The sequence below is a fragment of the Phyllobates terribilis genome, unplaced genomic scaffold, assembly GCF_046119375.1.
Source record: "Phyllobates terribilis strain yellow unplaced genomic scaffold, ASM4611937v1 Scaffold_12__6_contigs__length_324123572, whole genome shotgun sequence".
In the NCBI taxonomy this organism is placed as follows: Eukaryota; Metazoa; Chordata; class Amphibia; order Anura; family Dendrobatidae; genus Phyllobates; species Phyllobates terribilis.
Window position 1 is genome coordinate 36,924,068 of NW_027362772.1, and position 14,099 is coordinate 36,938,166.

At 40.4% G+C, this 14,099-nt stretch overlaps 1 protein-coding gene across 3 annotated transcripts in view; it reads right to left on the reverse strand.

Moving 5' to 3' along the window:
• Positions 1 to 10,943: 10,943 nt before the first annotated feature.
• LOC141173008 (sialic acid-binding Ig-like lectin 14) overlaps positions 10,944 to 14,099 on the reverse strand; it is a 77,750-nt gene continuing 74,594 nt past the window's right edge. For all 3 annotated transcript variants that reach the window (XM_073657628.1, XM_073657627.1, XM_073657625.1), the window contains 3 exons: positions 13,256 to 13,340; positions 12,287 to 12,383; positions 10,944 to 11,196 (listed from right to left, as the gene is read on the reverse strand). In XM_073657628.1, the coding sequence (XP_073513729.1) occupies positions 11,047 to 11,196; positions 12,287 to 12,383; positions 13,256 to 13,340 (332 nt within the window). In that variant the 3' untranslated portion in view covers positions 10,944 to 11,046. The remainder of the gene's footprint in view (positions 11,197 to 12,286; positions 12,384 to 13,255; positions 13,341 to 14,099) is intronic.

Consider the following 14,099-nt stretch of genomic DNA (forward strand, 5'->3'; position numbering starts at 1 on the left):
GGTCCCTGGCCACAAGCACTTGTCCACGTGTCCGTTGTCAGGTGGACTCTCCCAGTAACTGCGTTGTTGAAGGCACGGCAGATGTTTTGGGACACGTGCTTGTGTAGTGCGGGGATGGCACACCGGGCAAAATAGTGTCGGCTGGGGACCGAGAACCGAGGGACGGCCACCGCCATAAGGTTGTGGAAGGATTTAGTCTCCACCAGCCTAAAAGGCAGCATTTCCAACGCAAGCAGTTGTGAAATGTGCAAATTTAGGACTGTGGCCTGTGGGGCGTTGGCTGCGAATTCGCGCTTCCGTTCAAAGCTCTGGGATATGGACAATTGAAAGCTGTGGTGGGACGTGGACGTGGACGTTGATGCTGTTTCTTGAGAAACTGCCATAACAAGTGAAGACTGAGAGGAGGGGGCATCTTTGCATGCAGTATGGACAGGGGATTGCCTTGCACGCACAGCAGGGGGTTCTATTGCACGCACAACAGCGGAAGAAGCAGTGGTGACACCCGGTGGCACTGGTCGTGGACCCTGGGGTTTGCCCCACAAAGTCGGGTGCTTTGCTGCCATGTGCCTGATCATGCTGGTGGTGGTCAGGCTGGTAGTTTTGTCACCCCTGCTGATGCTGGCATGGCAGGTGGTAAAAATGGCCTTTTTGGGGTTATCAGTAGAGTCTTTAAAAAAAATCCAGACTCTGGAAGACCTACCGGTTGTACTGTCAACGTCCCTCGTGTTGGTGTTACGGGGAACTGTTACCCGCCTTCTGTGTGCGGCCACCACATTGCTTCTTTCTGCCTGTTGGGGTACTCTGCCTCCCTCCCCCTGTGTGCTGCTGGCCTCGCTCTGCGTGTCCTCCTGCCACGTTGGGTCAGTTACTAGATCATCCACCACCTCCTCCTTCTCACTTACGCACCACGATCCTCCTTCTCACTTCGTGGCAATTGTGTCTCGTCATCGTCCACCTCTTGTGACAAATTGCCAGCGTCGACTTCCTGTGGCCGTGGCTGTTTAAATATTTGGGCATCGCTACATGGGATCCTCTTCCACCACTTCAAGCGGAGCAGGCGAGGGGCACAAATATGGAAATTGACCAGTGAACAGCTCTACAGAGTGTCAAAGTGTGGGATCAGTTGCTGTCTGACGACACTCGGCATGATGGGAGGAAGGAGCATCAGGGTGATTAGGAGAATGCAGTCGAGACTCACGGTTACTAAAACTTGACCGTGTGGAAGACAGACCAGAGGTGGTGGTGCCCAGGTAACTGGTAGTATTATCTGCTATCCAATTAATAACCTGTTCACACTGATCAGTTCGCAATACTGGTGTTGTAGTGTGCTTCCCTAGTAATTCAGTCAAGAAGTGGGAGCGACAAGATGTGGCTGTTGGTTGTGGCACATTTTCACCTTGGCCATGGCCCCGTCCTCTACACGCACCATCACCAGAATGTCCAGTTCCACGTCCCTTGCCACGCGCCTTGCCCATTGTAAATGAAGTAAAATAGCTTACACTCGCACTATCAATGGAAAAAGGGTAATAAAAAGGAAAATTAGAACTGTGGAAGAGGAAAACCACAGTTCTATTTGTCTGGCCTACACCAGAATCTTTAAAACAGATATATTTGTGACTGAACAGAAAGGGAGACACTATGACTGTTTTTTTTTACGTAAAACAGGCCAAAAGCTGGATAATACAGAGATTTGAACCGTGGAACTGCAAAACCACAGTTCTAATTTACTGGCGTATACCAGACTTTTTTAAATAGATATATTTGGGGCTGAACAGTCAGCGACACACTCAAACTGTTTTTTATATGTAAAAAAGACCCAAAAGAGGATTGTGTCACCCTGGCCTGGATGCCACAAGTGTAATTAAAGCTGTGTCTGAGAGCAAGGGGGAGGTTCTCTAGTCAGGGGACCATTAGCATGCAATGCCTCCTGTCTCAGGCCAGTAGGGGGAGCAGGCTGCCCCTTTAAAAGCTGGTGCTGGGGGCAAGGTTAGAGAGAACTTGATGGCCTGTCTCAGCACTGAGACTTGTCCCAGAGCAGAGTAGGGACAGACAGTTGCACTGCACCTAAGAGGAAGTGTGGCAGGAGGAGAGCCACAAGCCAGAGACAAGAGGCGAAGAGAGCCTGTCTTGGCAGATAAAAGACTTACTTTACCAGACTTTGGTGTCTGAGGCTGGGAGGATTCCACATTCTCCAGCAGATAACCAGTTTGCAAGGGACTGTATATTCATTGGCCTAAGAAGCCTGGAGGCCCTGCCACAACCAAAGGGACCAGTAAAGCCGTACAAGGCTGGGAGCAGAAAGGAACCCACGTCGCAGGCCATACAGGCGAGAATACACGGAAAGCTCGGAAACGTGGGCTGTTACCCTATAACGAGGAGATAGCCAGAAGGAGCGCAGAAAGCACGGTAGGCCTACACCCTCACCCTGACCAGGGCCAATTTCCCCGTTGCTCTCAGACATCCAGGTCCCCTCCTAGCTGGGACTGTTTGTGGGTCAGTTTACCTGTTTCAGTAAAGACCCTGGACCGCAACCTATTGTCTGTGTGCTCCTTCGCGCCTCCAGCACTACCGGTACTGGGACTCTCACCACCATCACTCCCACCATCCACTACACTGCCCTGGGGCCGCACTCTTCCCGTGGGGAGTCACACCATCCCAGCTGCACACTTCATCAGCCCCAGCGGTCTGCCTTGCAGCGGCGGTACCTAATGACCGCAAATCCATGGGTGGCGTAGTCGGACATAATCAATAGCACATAACGGACTACCACTGGCCTGACCACCCTGAGCCACGGAACCGGGTTGCCACTACTACTCCCATCGTTCCCTATTGCCTGGATCCGAGTGCCCCACGGCCCAGGGGGCGAGTCAGGATGATACAGAGATTTGACCCGTGGAACTGCAAAACCACAGTTCTAGTTATCTGGCCTATACCAGACTCTTTTATACAGATATATTGGTCTCTGACCAGTCAGGGAGACACTATTACAGTTTTTTTATGGCAAATAATGCCAAAAGCAGGATAATACAGAGATTTGACCCGTGGAACTTCAAAACCACAGTTCTATTTTTCTGGCCTACACCAGACTCTTTTAAACAGATATATTGGTGTCTGAACAGTCACAGGCACACTCAATTTTTTTTTTTTGGGGAGGGGGATACCAAGAGGTTAATAAGAAGCATATTTGTACAGTCTGACTTAGAAAAAAAAAGAAGGATTTTTCCTGGCCCCTGAGACCGGGGGATAAGTCTAGCAATTTGACCACCTGAGCACACAGGACTGTAATGCAGCGTTTGCTGGTATAACCACTGCGTCTCCTATACAGCCTGCCTGCCTGCCTGATATCTGGGATGGATATTAGTCCTGAGAAGAACTGTTTGTTTGATTTGTCATGCTTTAGAGACCCTACACTACCTATTTCGCACTATATATCTCTCCCTAACTCAGCAGCTCTGTCCCTACACTGTCTGATCCGGAGCGACTGTGTCCAAGATGGCAGCACCCGGTTTTAAATACTCGAGGTGACGCTGTGCGGCCAGCCAATCACTGTAATGCCCACAAACAACATGGCTGCGGCATTACAGTGACTGGCTGGCAATCCCTGCATGTTCATTGGCTCTGTAAAGAGCACCAAATGTGCAGGGCGGAGACCCGAGCTCCCGCCCGAGTAACCCGGAAATGCTCGGTGCTCGCCGAACATCCCGAGTAGTGAGATGCTCGGGCGAGTACCGAGCAGTGTCGAGCATGCTCGCTCATCATTATCTATTATACTTTATGCTATTTTTTAAAAGTAGAAAAATAAATCTATCATCTATCTATCCCTCTATCTATCTATTATCTGCTATCTATTTATCTATTATCTATTAATTATTTATCTATCTATTATCTATCTATTATCTGTCATCTATTATCTATCTATTATCTATCCATTTATCTATCTATTATCTATATATTATCTATCATCTATCCATTTATCTATCTGTTATCTATATATTATCTATTGTCTATCCATTTATCTATATATTATCTATCAGCTATCTATTATCTAGTAGTTATTATCTAATAATTGTCTATCTATTATCTATTAACTATCTATTTATCATCTATCTATAATCTATTATCTAATATCAATCTATTATCTATCATCTATCTATTCTATTATCTATATATTATCTATTATCTATCGTCTATCTATTATCTATCTATTATCTATCTTTTATCAATCTGTTATCTATTTATCTATTATATATTTATTATCTATCTATTATCTATCATTTATTTATTTATCTATTATCTATCTAGTATCTATCTATTATCTATTATCTATCTATTATCTATCTATGTATTATCTATCTATTATCTATCTAGTATCTATTATCTAACAATTATCTATCTGGTATCTATTATCTATTATCTGTTTATTATCTATCTATTATCTATCATCTATTATCTATATATTATCTATTATCTATCTAGTATCTATCTATTATCTGTCTATTATCTATTATCTATCTATTATCTATATATTATTTCTCTATTATCTATTATCTATCTATTATCTATCTAGTATCTATTGTCTATCTATCTATTATCTATCTATCATCTATTAACTATCTATTATTTACCTATTATCTATCTATTGTCTATCATCTATCTATCTTTCTATCTATCTATCTATTATCTATCTTTTATCTATTATTTATCTATTATCTAACTATTATCTATCTATTATCTATCTATTATCTATCTATCATCTATCTATTATCCATCTATATATATATTATCTATTATATATTATCTATCTATTATCTATCTATTATCTATTATCCATCTATTATCTATTATCTATCTATTATCTACCTATCTATCATCTATCTATTATCCATCTATATATATATTATCTATATACTATCTATCTATTATCTATCTATTATCTATTATCCATCTATTATCCATTATCTATCTATTATCTATTTATTATCTATCTATTATATATCTATTATCTATCTATTATCAATTTATCTATCTATTATCTATCTATTATCTATCTATTATCTATTATCTATATATCTATTATCTATCCATTATCTATCTATTATCTATATATTATCTATCTATTATCTATTATCTATCTATTATCTACCTATCTATTATCTATCTGTCTATCTATCTATCTATCCATTATCTTTCTATTATCTATCTATTATCTATCTATTATCTATCTATTATCTATTATTTATCTATCTATTATCTATCATCTATCTATTATCGATCTATTATCTATTATATTTCTATTATTCATCTATTATCTATTATCTATCTATCATCTACCTATTATCTATATATTATCTATCTATTATCTATCTATATATCTATTATCTATATATTTTCTATCATCTATCTATTATTGATCTACATATCTTTTATCGATCTATTATCTATCTATTATATTTCTATTATCTAATATCTATCTATTATCTATTATATATTATCTATCTATGATCTTTTATCGATCTATTATCTATCTATTATCTATCATCTGTTATCTATCTATTATATTTCTATGATCTATCTATTATCTATTTATATATTATCTATTATCTCTCTATTATCTATCATCTATTATCTATGATCTATCTATTATCTACCTATTATCTATTATCTATCTATTATCTATCTATTATCTACGTATTATCTATTATCTATCTATTATATATCATCTATCTGTTATCTATCTATCTATCTATCATCTATCTATTATCTATCTTTTATCGATCTATTATCTATCTACCATCTATTATCTATCTATTATATATCTATTATCTATCTATTATCTATCTATTATCTATCATCTATTATCTATCTATTATCTATCTATTATGTATTATCTATCTATTATCTATCTATTATATATCTATCATCTATCTATTATCTATCTATTATATATTATCTATCTATTATCTATCATCCATCTATTATCTATCTATCTATTATATATTATCTATCTATTATCTATCATCCATCTTTATCTATCTATCTATCATATATCTATCATCTATCTATTATCTATCATCTATCTATTATCTATCATCTTTCTATTATCTATTATCTATCTATTATCTATCATCTATCTATTATCTATCTGTTATCTATTATCTATCTATTATCTATCTATTATCTATCATCTATCTATTATCTACCATCTACCTATTATCTATTATCTATCTATTATCTATCTATTATCTATCTATTATCTATCTATTATCTATTATCTATCTATTATCTATCATTTATCTATTATATATTTTCTATCTCTCATCTATTTATTTATGTAGTTTAAATTTATTGTAAAAATAAGTAAAAGTTCATAGAGAACGTGACGGCTCGTCAGTGCGGTGTCATTATAGTGACTGATGTCAGTCATGTAATATCCTGCGCTTTCTTTCTGGTTTAGATTAAATATAACAGATAGAAGCTTCTCTCTTCTATCTATAAAGGTAGAGAACAATCTGCACTCACCGTGTAAAGTCTATAACATCAGGAGTATAGAGCCGGCACCGCTGATCTCCGCTCGTCCTGTTCCCAGCACAATGGAGTCTTAGGCTGTGTGCCCACGTAGCGTTTTACAAGCGTTTTTGATGCGGAATTTCCGCAGCGGAAACGCTTGTAAAATGCTTGGTAACCCGCACCCCATGATCCCCAATGGGTTTCCGCAACTTCTATGCACATGCTGTGGATTTTTCCGCAGCGTTTATGCCGCGTTCAAAAATCCGCAGCATGTCATTTAATTTTGCGTTTCCGCATGCAGAATTGCCTTTGTCCAATGCATAAAAAACGCAAGGCAATTCCGCATGTGGAAAACGCGTGATAAACGCGCGAAAAAAGCGCGATAAACGCGTGCGGAATTCCGCATGCGTTTTTCCGGGAGAGGACTTGCATTTATGCAGCAGAAATTTTCTGCTTCATAAATGCAACGTGGGCACATAGCCTAACTCTCCAGTCTTCCGCTCGCTTCGCTCACCATCATGTTTCCTACTGATCAATCTTCCTTCACTTCCTCTTTTCTTTTCTATTATTCGTCTTCATCGTTTCATTGGTGAAATGTCAGATCCCATTAGAATAGTGTTAGTTATAATTTACTTATGATAGTTTTCAGCACAAGTCATGAGATGGAGCTTTCAGGAGGTTTATAATTGGGTTTGTGCTTTCTTACAGATATCACAGACTTTTGCTGTTGGACCTCGTTGCTGTTCTGCTCGGTGCTAATGCTGCGCTGATGTTATATGTGATGGATAGAGATGGGCGAGCACTAAAATGCTCCGGTGCTCGTTACTTGGACTGAGTAATTTCTAATGCTCAGATGCTGGTTTTGAATAACAAGTATAATGGGAGTAAATATAATGACTTGTATCTAAGTCAAAGTGTAAAAAACTGTATAATTTAACCCCGTACCAACCTATGACGTATCCATACGTCAAAGGTCGTATCCCTGCACTCCATACGGGCTCCGGCGCTGAGCCCGCATGTTTTCAGGCACGTGACAGCTGATCTGATCAGCTGTCATGTGCCCCTAACAGCCACAGGTGGAATTGCGATCCACATGCGGCTTTTAACATGTTAAAAGAATTTCAAATAGTCAGCACTCCGTTCATCAGCTGGTGCACGTGGGGAATCAACTCACAAGTAAGGTAAAAGAACCAGCCCTGGCACTCACATGTTGAATAGTATTTGTTTAATGACAATCAACACAAGGCCTTGTGTGGGTTGTCACTAAAGAAATAATATTTAACACGTGAATGTTGGGGCTGGTTCTTTTAACATGTTAAATGCCGCTGTCAAACTTCTTTAACATGGCTGCGCCAGAAGTGTGTCATAAGACTCGCCCATTGGTGCACCCGTCAAATGATAACTTAGCGCCGATGGGTTGACATAGAGACTATTGCGGTTGTCATTACCGAGATGCTATGAGTGCCGCCCAGCGGTCGGTGCTCATAGTAAGTCAACATTTTTGCTACACACAGCAGGGCTTCTGGAATGTGAATAAGGCATTCTTTTCTGTAACTTTTGGGCCGTAGGCCCCAGACGTCCCGGGAAGGCCCACTAAAGTTAGTGGCGGCCATCCACATGCTGCCCAAAAGTTTATACTTTCCCATGCTTTCCAACCCTGTGGCTTTGGACTTCCACAAAATCTGTTCTTTCTATCTAATCTCTCAGATCATCTCTATCTGATGACTAAAACCAAGAAATGCTTTAACTGTTTGTATGCTGATGTGGATGACGTGCTCTGAGATTTCACATCGAAGAGGGAGGATGAGGAAGAGCAGGAAGCAGTACAGGAACTGATGTAGGAGATGGAAGAAACCCTGATAGAAGTAGAGCCAGAAATCCTCGGCATTAGTTCCACATGTGCCATGCCAGGGGGGAATTCGGCCCCTGCCTAATTAAGGTTCACACAGTGTGCCATCAGAAAAATGTAGCGTCCCTGGCCATAATCGTTTGTCAACATGTCGGTCGTTAAGTGAATGATCCCAGTAACCATGTTGGTAAGGGCACGGGTGATATTCCTGGACACGTGCTGGTGCAAGGCGTGGACGCCACAATGGGAGAAATAGTGGCGGCTGGTGACCAAATACCAAGTGTACAAATTTGTACACCTGTAGTAGGCAAAGTTTTTTTAATTTTATTTCAAACCAACAAAATTTCACACAAAGCTGGTTCTACAGTATATGTGACAATAGTCAATTTTTTGAACAAAAATATTTTGTGAACTGCCATGAAGTGGAGACCCCATATCTTTCCAGAGAGGGGTGCTCAGTGCTGAGAAGCAAAGGGCAGAAAAGTCACCAATGCTCTGCTGCCCCCATAACTGCAGTGTTCAGACCTCCTCTGGTATTAACATCAGCACAAACACTGCGCCCCCGCCGAGAGCTTAATGGCTGACCATCTGCATGCAGCCATACATCACCAAGCATGATGTCGAGCATTGGATGGAGTGGTGTAAATCCGCCTCCACAGGACTCTAGAGAAGACGTGTTCTGTGTAGTGACAGATTGCACTTCTCTATCTCGTGTCTGATGGAGGAGTCTGGGTTTGCTGATTCCAGGAGGGTGTTACCCCTGACTGCATTGTGCCCCCTGTACAATTGGTGGAGGAGGATAATGTTATGGGCTTGTAATCAGGAGTCTCTTATTTTCAGTGAAGGGAAAACTTAATACTTAAGCACAAGACATTGTGGACAATTTTAGCTTCAGCTTTATGGGAACAGTTTGGGGAAGATCCTTTTCTGTTCCTCATTACTGTTCTTAGTGCACAAGATCCATACAGACATGGTTGACGGAGATTGGTAGGAAGACACAGAGTCGTGACCTCAGCCCCATACAATATTTCTGTGATGACCTAGACCAGGGATTGTGAGCCCGGTCTCCCCCTAATATCAGTGTCCTCACAAATGCTCTTCTATATCAAGGGGCAAAAATTCCCACAGACCTCTCCAAAATCTTGTAGGAAACCTTCCCAGAAGAGCAAGAGATATAATATCTGCAGAGAAGTGTCTTCATACTAATGCCCTTGGTTGTAGAATGGGAGGTCAGAAAATTTCCTGTGGGTGTATTGTGGAGGGGGCACATACTTTCCTCCATATATAGTGTCATAGAAAATATTAAGGAAATATTAAAAAAAGGTTTCTCTCCCCAAGCCGCTCTTTCCGCTTCCCTTATCCACCACTTGTCTCCATGCAAATTAGCACACACAGCAGAATTGGCTGGCAGGCAAATGTTAGCACAAAAGGTGCTGCTGACCCAATTAGCATGTGAGGGTATTTTCCAGTGACACAGACCTGCGAAAATTTGCAACTAGCTGAGAAAGATTTAGTCCTGGACTTCAAAAGAATTCAACAGAAATCTTCAGTCGGGCCGGCACCGACGCAAAATATGGAATATCTGAAGTTCTATAATTTCGATAATAGTGAGACCCATATTTTTAATGGCAGGGTCAGCTAAGGAGCAATATGGATATTTTTCCGTAGCTATAAGCCCCTCCGGTGAGCTGTAACGCAAAAGTACAGAATAATGGAATGCAGAAAGATCATGTGTGGTCTCTGGAGAAAGGTAAATTCATAATAGAAAATATGGTACCACTGTCGGGCTTCTGCGATCAACCAGCGAGAAATTATCGCAGAAACCAGATATGTTGATAAAAATATGAAGGCTGGAGCCCAGCCCCCGTGAGGTCATCACAGGGGGTGTGTGGCATAAAAGACACAGCCAAAGGGGGGTCAGTATTCATTGCCGGGGGTATAGATTCTAAAAGCAAAGGATCACGTTCGATAACGGTCAAATTAAATTCGGGCTCCCCCCCTCCAGCTATATGGATTCGTCTCTGCGATATTTATAGTAAGTTCTTCTTTAATTCTGTTTATTTTGTGTAATTATATATTCTGTCCTGTAAATGTCTCCTTTTGTAAAACCTTTTGTATATTTTTCGTAAACACTGCCTCCCTTTTGGATTAAATATAAAATTTAATAGTCCTGTTTCTTTTGCTCTGTAATCATTCCCTCCTCCGAAGCCATGTATGCTTCCAGGACGCAGGCTTCCGACCTGGCCTGTATTATATTTCAAATTGGGTCGGTGGTGGCAGCGAATAATAATAATTGGGCTATCGTGAAACTGGCAGTAACCTACGGGGGCTTATACACATATTCCATGCATTGAAATCTGGAGGCGTTTATGCCATACGCTTTCTGCTCGCTTGCCGATAGCTACAAAGGGAGTAATCAGGATCGTGTGTGCGCAAATACCTGCTCAACCCTAACGAAAGCCTGACAAATTGGTGGCAGCGGTGGGATATTGTTTGATTTCCCCGGTGTAGTCCCTGTGAAATCCTGACATATAGCATATGTACATTTATTAAACTGGTATTAAGGGTTTCTAGAACTATAAAATAATTTTGTATCCATAGCTGCCAATCATTTATTAATCCTATAGGCACAAGATAATTACACAAAATCCACAGATCATGATGGGATCACGCATCGTCCTTGTCTCAGTTTATTTCGCTTTTATTTCTGCATATTCGGATTCTGGTTGACTTGATTTCACTTTGGAGGGTTTAGCTGTGAAAGCGACGGTGGAATAATGGAGGTCGTCTTTTGATGGGACTCCACTGGGATCCAGCTCTGTATTGTTGTATGTTTCCTCCTGTGCAAGAAAGAGAACTATTAACTACATTATAAAATATAGGACCAGTGTTGTGCGCTGCTTAGGCTTTATTCACACCACATTTGTAACATCTGTTTACCACATATGTGGCTTTCTCGTAGATCAGCTTTTTGCGCTGCTGATGGCGACCAGAAATGCTCAGTTGCGGAGCTGCACGGCGCAACTCCATCAACTGTAAACCGAGGCATTATTCTCCTCTGAAAATTCTAGCTTTGATGGGGTGTGAGAGGGCTATTTGCATGTGCATGCAAGGTCAGGGGATGTCATAATGCAGTGACCTTGAATTTAGGGATTTCAGCAAGAGCATTGCCAATCTAAAGATGTGGCAAAGACCAGACAGGTGACCGGAGAGGTGAGCGGTAAGGTGTGCATAAGGATATTTTTTTACTTTTATTTTGAAACCTATTTTGGTTTAGATGGTGTACGTCATTTGCTGGGTCCACGTGGAAACGAGTTCCAAAAGATTCTGCATTTTGCCGAATCTTTTGGATTTTTGTAAACTTTGAGTAGAATTAAATTCCACTCAAATTTATTTGCTCATCCCTAATGTGAGCCATCAGCAATTTTTCACAATGCATTCATAAGTAGAGCGCACTGTGTGGTATCCATCTTTAAGGGTTCTTCTCATCTTCAACAGGAGCGCAATGCTCCCTAAGCATCCTGCTTGCTGATGTGGTCCTGTTTGCCCAAAGGCTTAAACTTGTGCCAAGCAGGGGAAGCTTTGCTTCTGCTGCATCAGTAGCAGTGGAGCTGGTCGGATTGTGAGAGCACTTCAACTTTAGAACCGCACTTACAGGCTCTACAGAAAAGAGCTTGTAAGTGCTGCTGTAAGACCTGACTTTTTTTGGTGGTACGGTTGTTTTACCTTATGAAATCACTAAAAAATTGCTGCATTTTTCATCCGACACTGATCCATGTTCATCCCAACTTGCTCATCTTTTGTTTTAGTTCAGATTGTAGGTTTAATAGAAAATAAGTGCTCATAGGTCAAGCTACACGAGGGTGATGAATGATGTTTGGTGGAGGTTAGTGTTGCATACTCTACATATAGGATCATTACTCTGTATACCTCAGTGTTGTGTCCATGTTTCTCATTTGCTGGGGGTTCAGTTCTCTCGGATGGTTCTTTTTCTCTCACATAATTCTTCTTTTTGCACATTTTTTTCCTGAAATTGAGTTGGATAGAATATCTAAGAATTATTCACCACATAGGACAGATAAAAACTGTAGGAAAACAGCGCACTAGACCATATAGTGATACCTTTATAAAAAGAACAAGCTTTAATTGATCCAGTAGTGATTTTTTTAAGAACTGACATGTTGTGTCTTTTTCCAAGTGAAAAAAAACACACAAAATAACAGCACTAAGTTCACTCTAAACATGCTGTCCTGTTGTGTTGAGAGGAAACTTATTCAATGCAATTTTGATTTTGAAGCAAAAATAGCTTCAAATTCAAAACCTAATAGTCTAACGGATACGTTATTTGTATATTTCTTGGTTCTAAAGAACATTGCCAATAAGACATATTTGTCTGGTCTCATTAAAGTCAGGGACAACACAGACACCTCAACGCCGAATCATAAAATGTAATTTGTTATGTCCCTACCTTCCTCTTTTTTAATATATGTGATACACAATTATTTTGCTTTCAAATAAAAAAATCAAGAAAACAAACAAAAATAGCATATTATTTTTGGCACTCTGTCAGGAGAGGTTTATAACATTTTGTATTGCCACCCATTGGCCGAGATGTGAATTGCAGTCAACTGAGGTTTTTCCAACATGTCACAATAATGTATTAAATTGGGTTTTGTAAGAATTTGTAGTCCATGACCAACTTCAAGAAAAGGGAAGGATGGACGCATCGTATTTTCAAAAGGACTTAGTCATGAGTTAACAGCACACCGTGTGATCATGAATGGTATTGCAACAAAATAGAATTGTGATTGCCTGTATGGTGAATACTATAGGCAGTGCAATCTGTACGGATTTTCAGGATTATTACAACGAAATGATACAATGAATATGAATTCTTACCTTCTAATTAATTTATATAGCAAAACAAATAAGGTTGTGATAGTCATTCCACATACGAATGCAATTGCTATATCTCGATATTTATCTGTTAAAAAAAAATAGAAAAGGAAAATGATGTGTTATTACTTTAGTTATACTATTGGCCCTCTTCTCCAACACCAGGACAGAACTGCTAAGACATCGGTGAGATACCCCAATAAAATTATTCTAGGGGCACAGTTACACTAAGAAAAGTTGTCACAGTGCCAAAGAAAGGCTCAAAAAGGCAAGTTAATTAAAGTTTTTATTGAGTCAGATGATGTATCACATGATCCCTCTCAATCAATAAGTAGATTCAAAAGGATCTGTGATACAATTTATAATTGTACCCCCGAACCCTTCCCCAACCCAACAAGATATTTCCAGAATTGTGAAGCTGTCCTAGAGTTACAGTAGGTCAGAGATATGTCCTGACTAGTGATGAGCGAACGTGCTCGCTACTGCTCGGTGCTCGCCGACTATTTCCGGGTTGCTCGGGTGGGAACTCGGGTCCCCTCCCTGCATGTTTGGTGCTCTTTAGAGAGCCAATGAACATGCAGGGATTGTCTGCCTCTCACTGTAATGCTGCAGCCATGTTGGTTGTGGCATTACAGTGATTGGCTGGCCGCACAGCGTCATCAGGTCTATATCAGACCAGACGCCACCATGCTCGTCACAGTCACTCCGGATCAGACAGTGTAGGGAGAGGTGCTGCTGAGCTAGGAAGAGATTTGCTTGTGTATTAGGTAGTGTATGGAGAAAAACCGCACATTACACATATCCATCTTAACAAACAGTCCTTCTGAGGACTAATCCATCTGCAGAG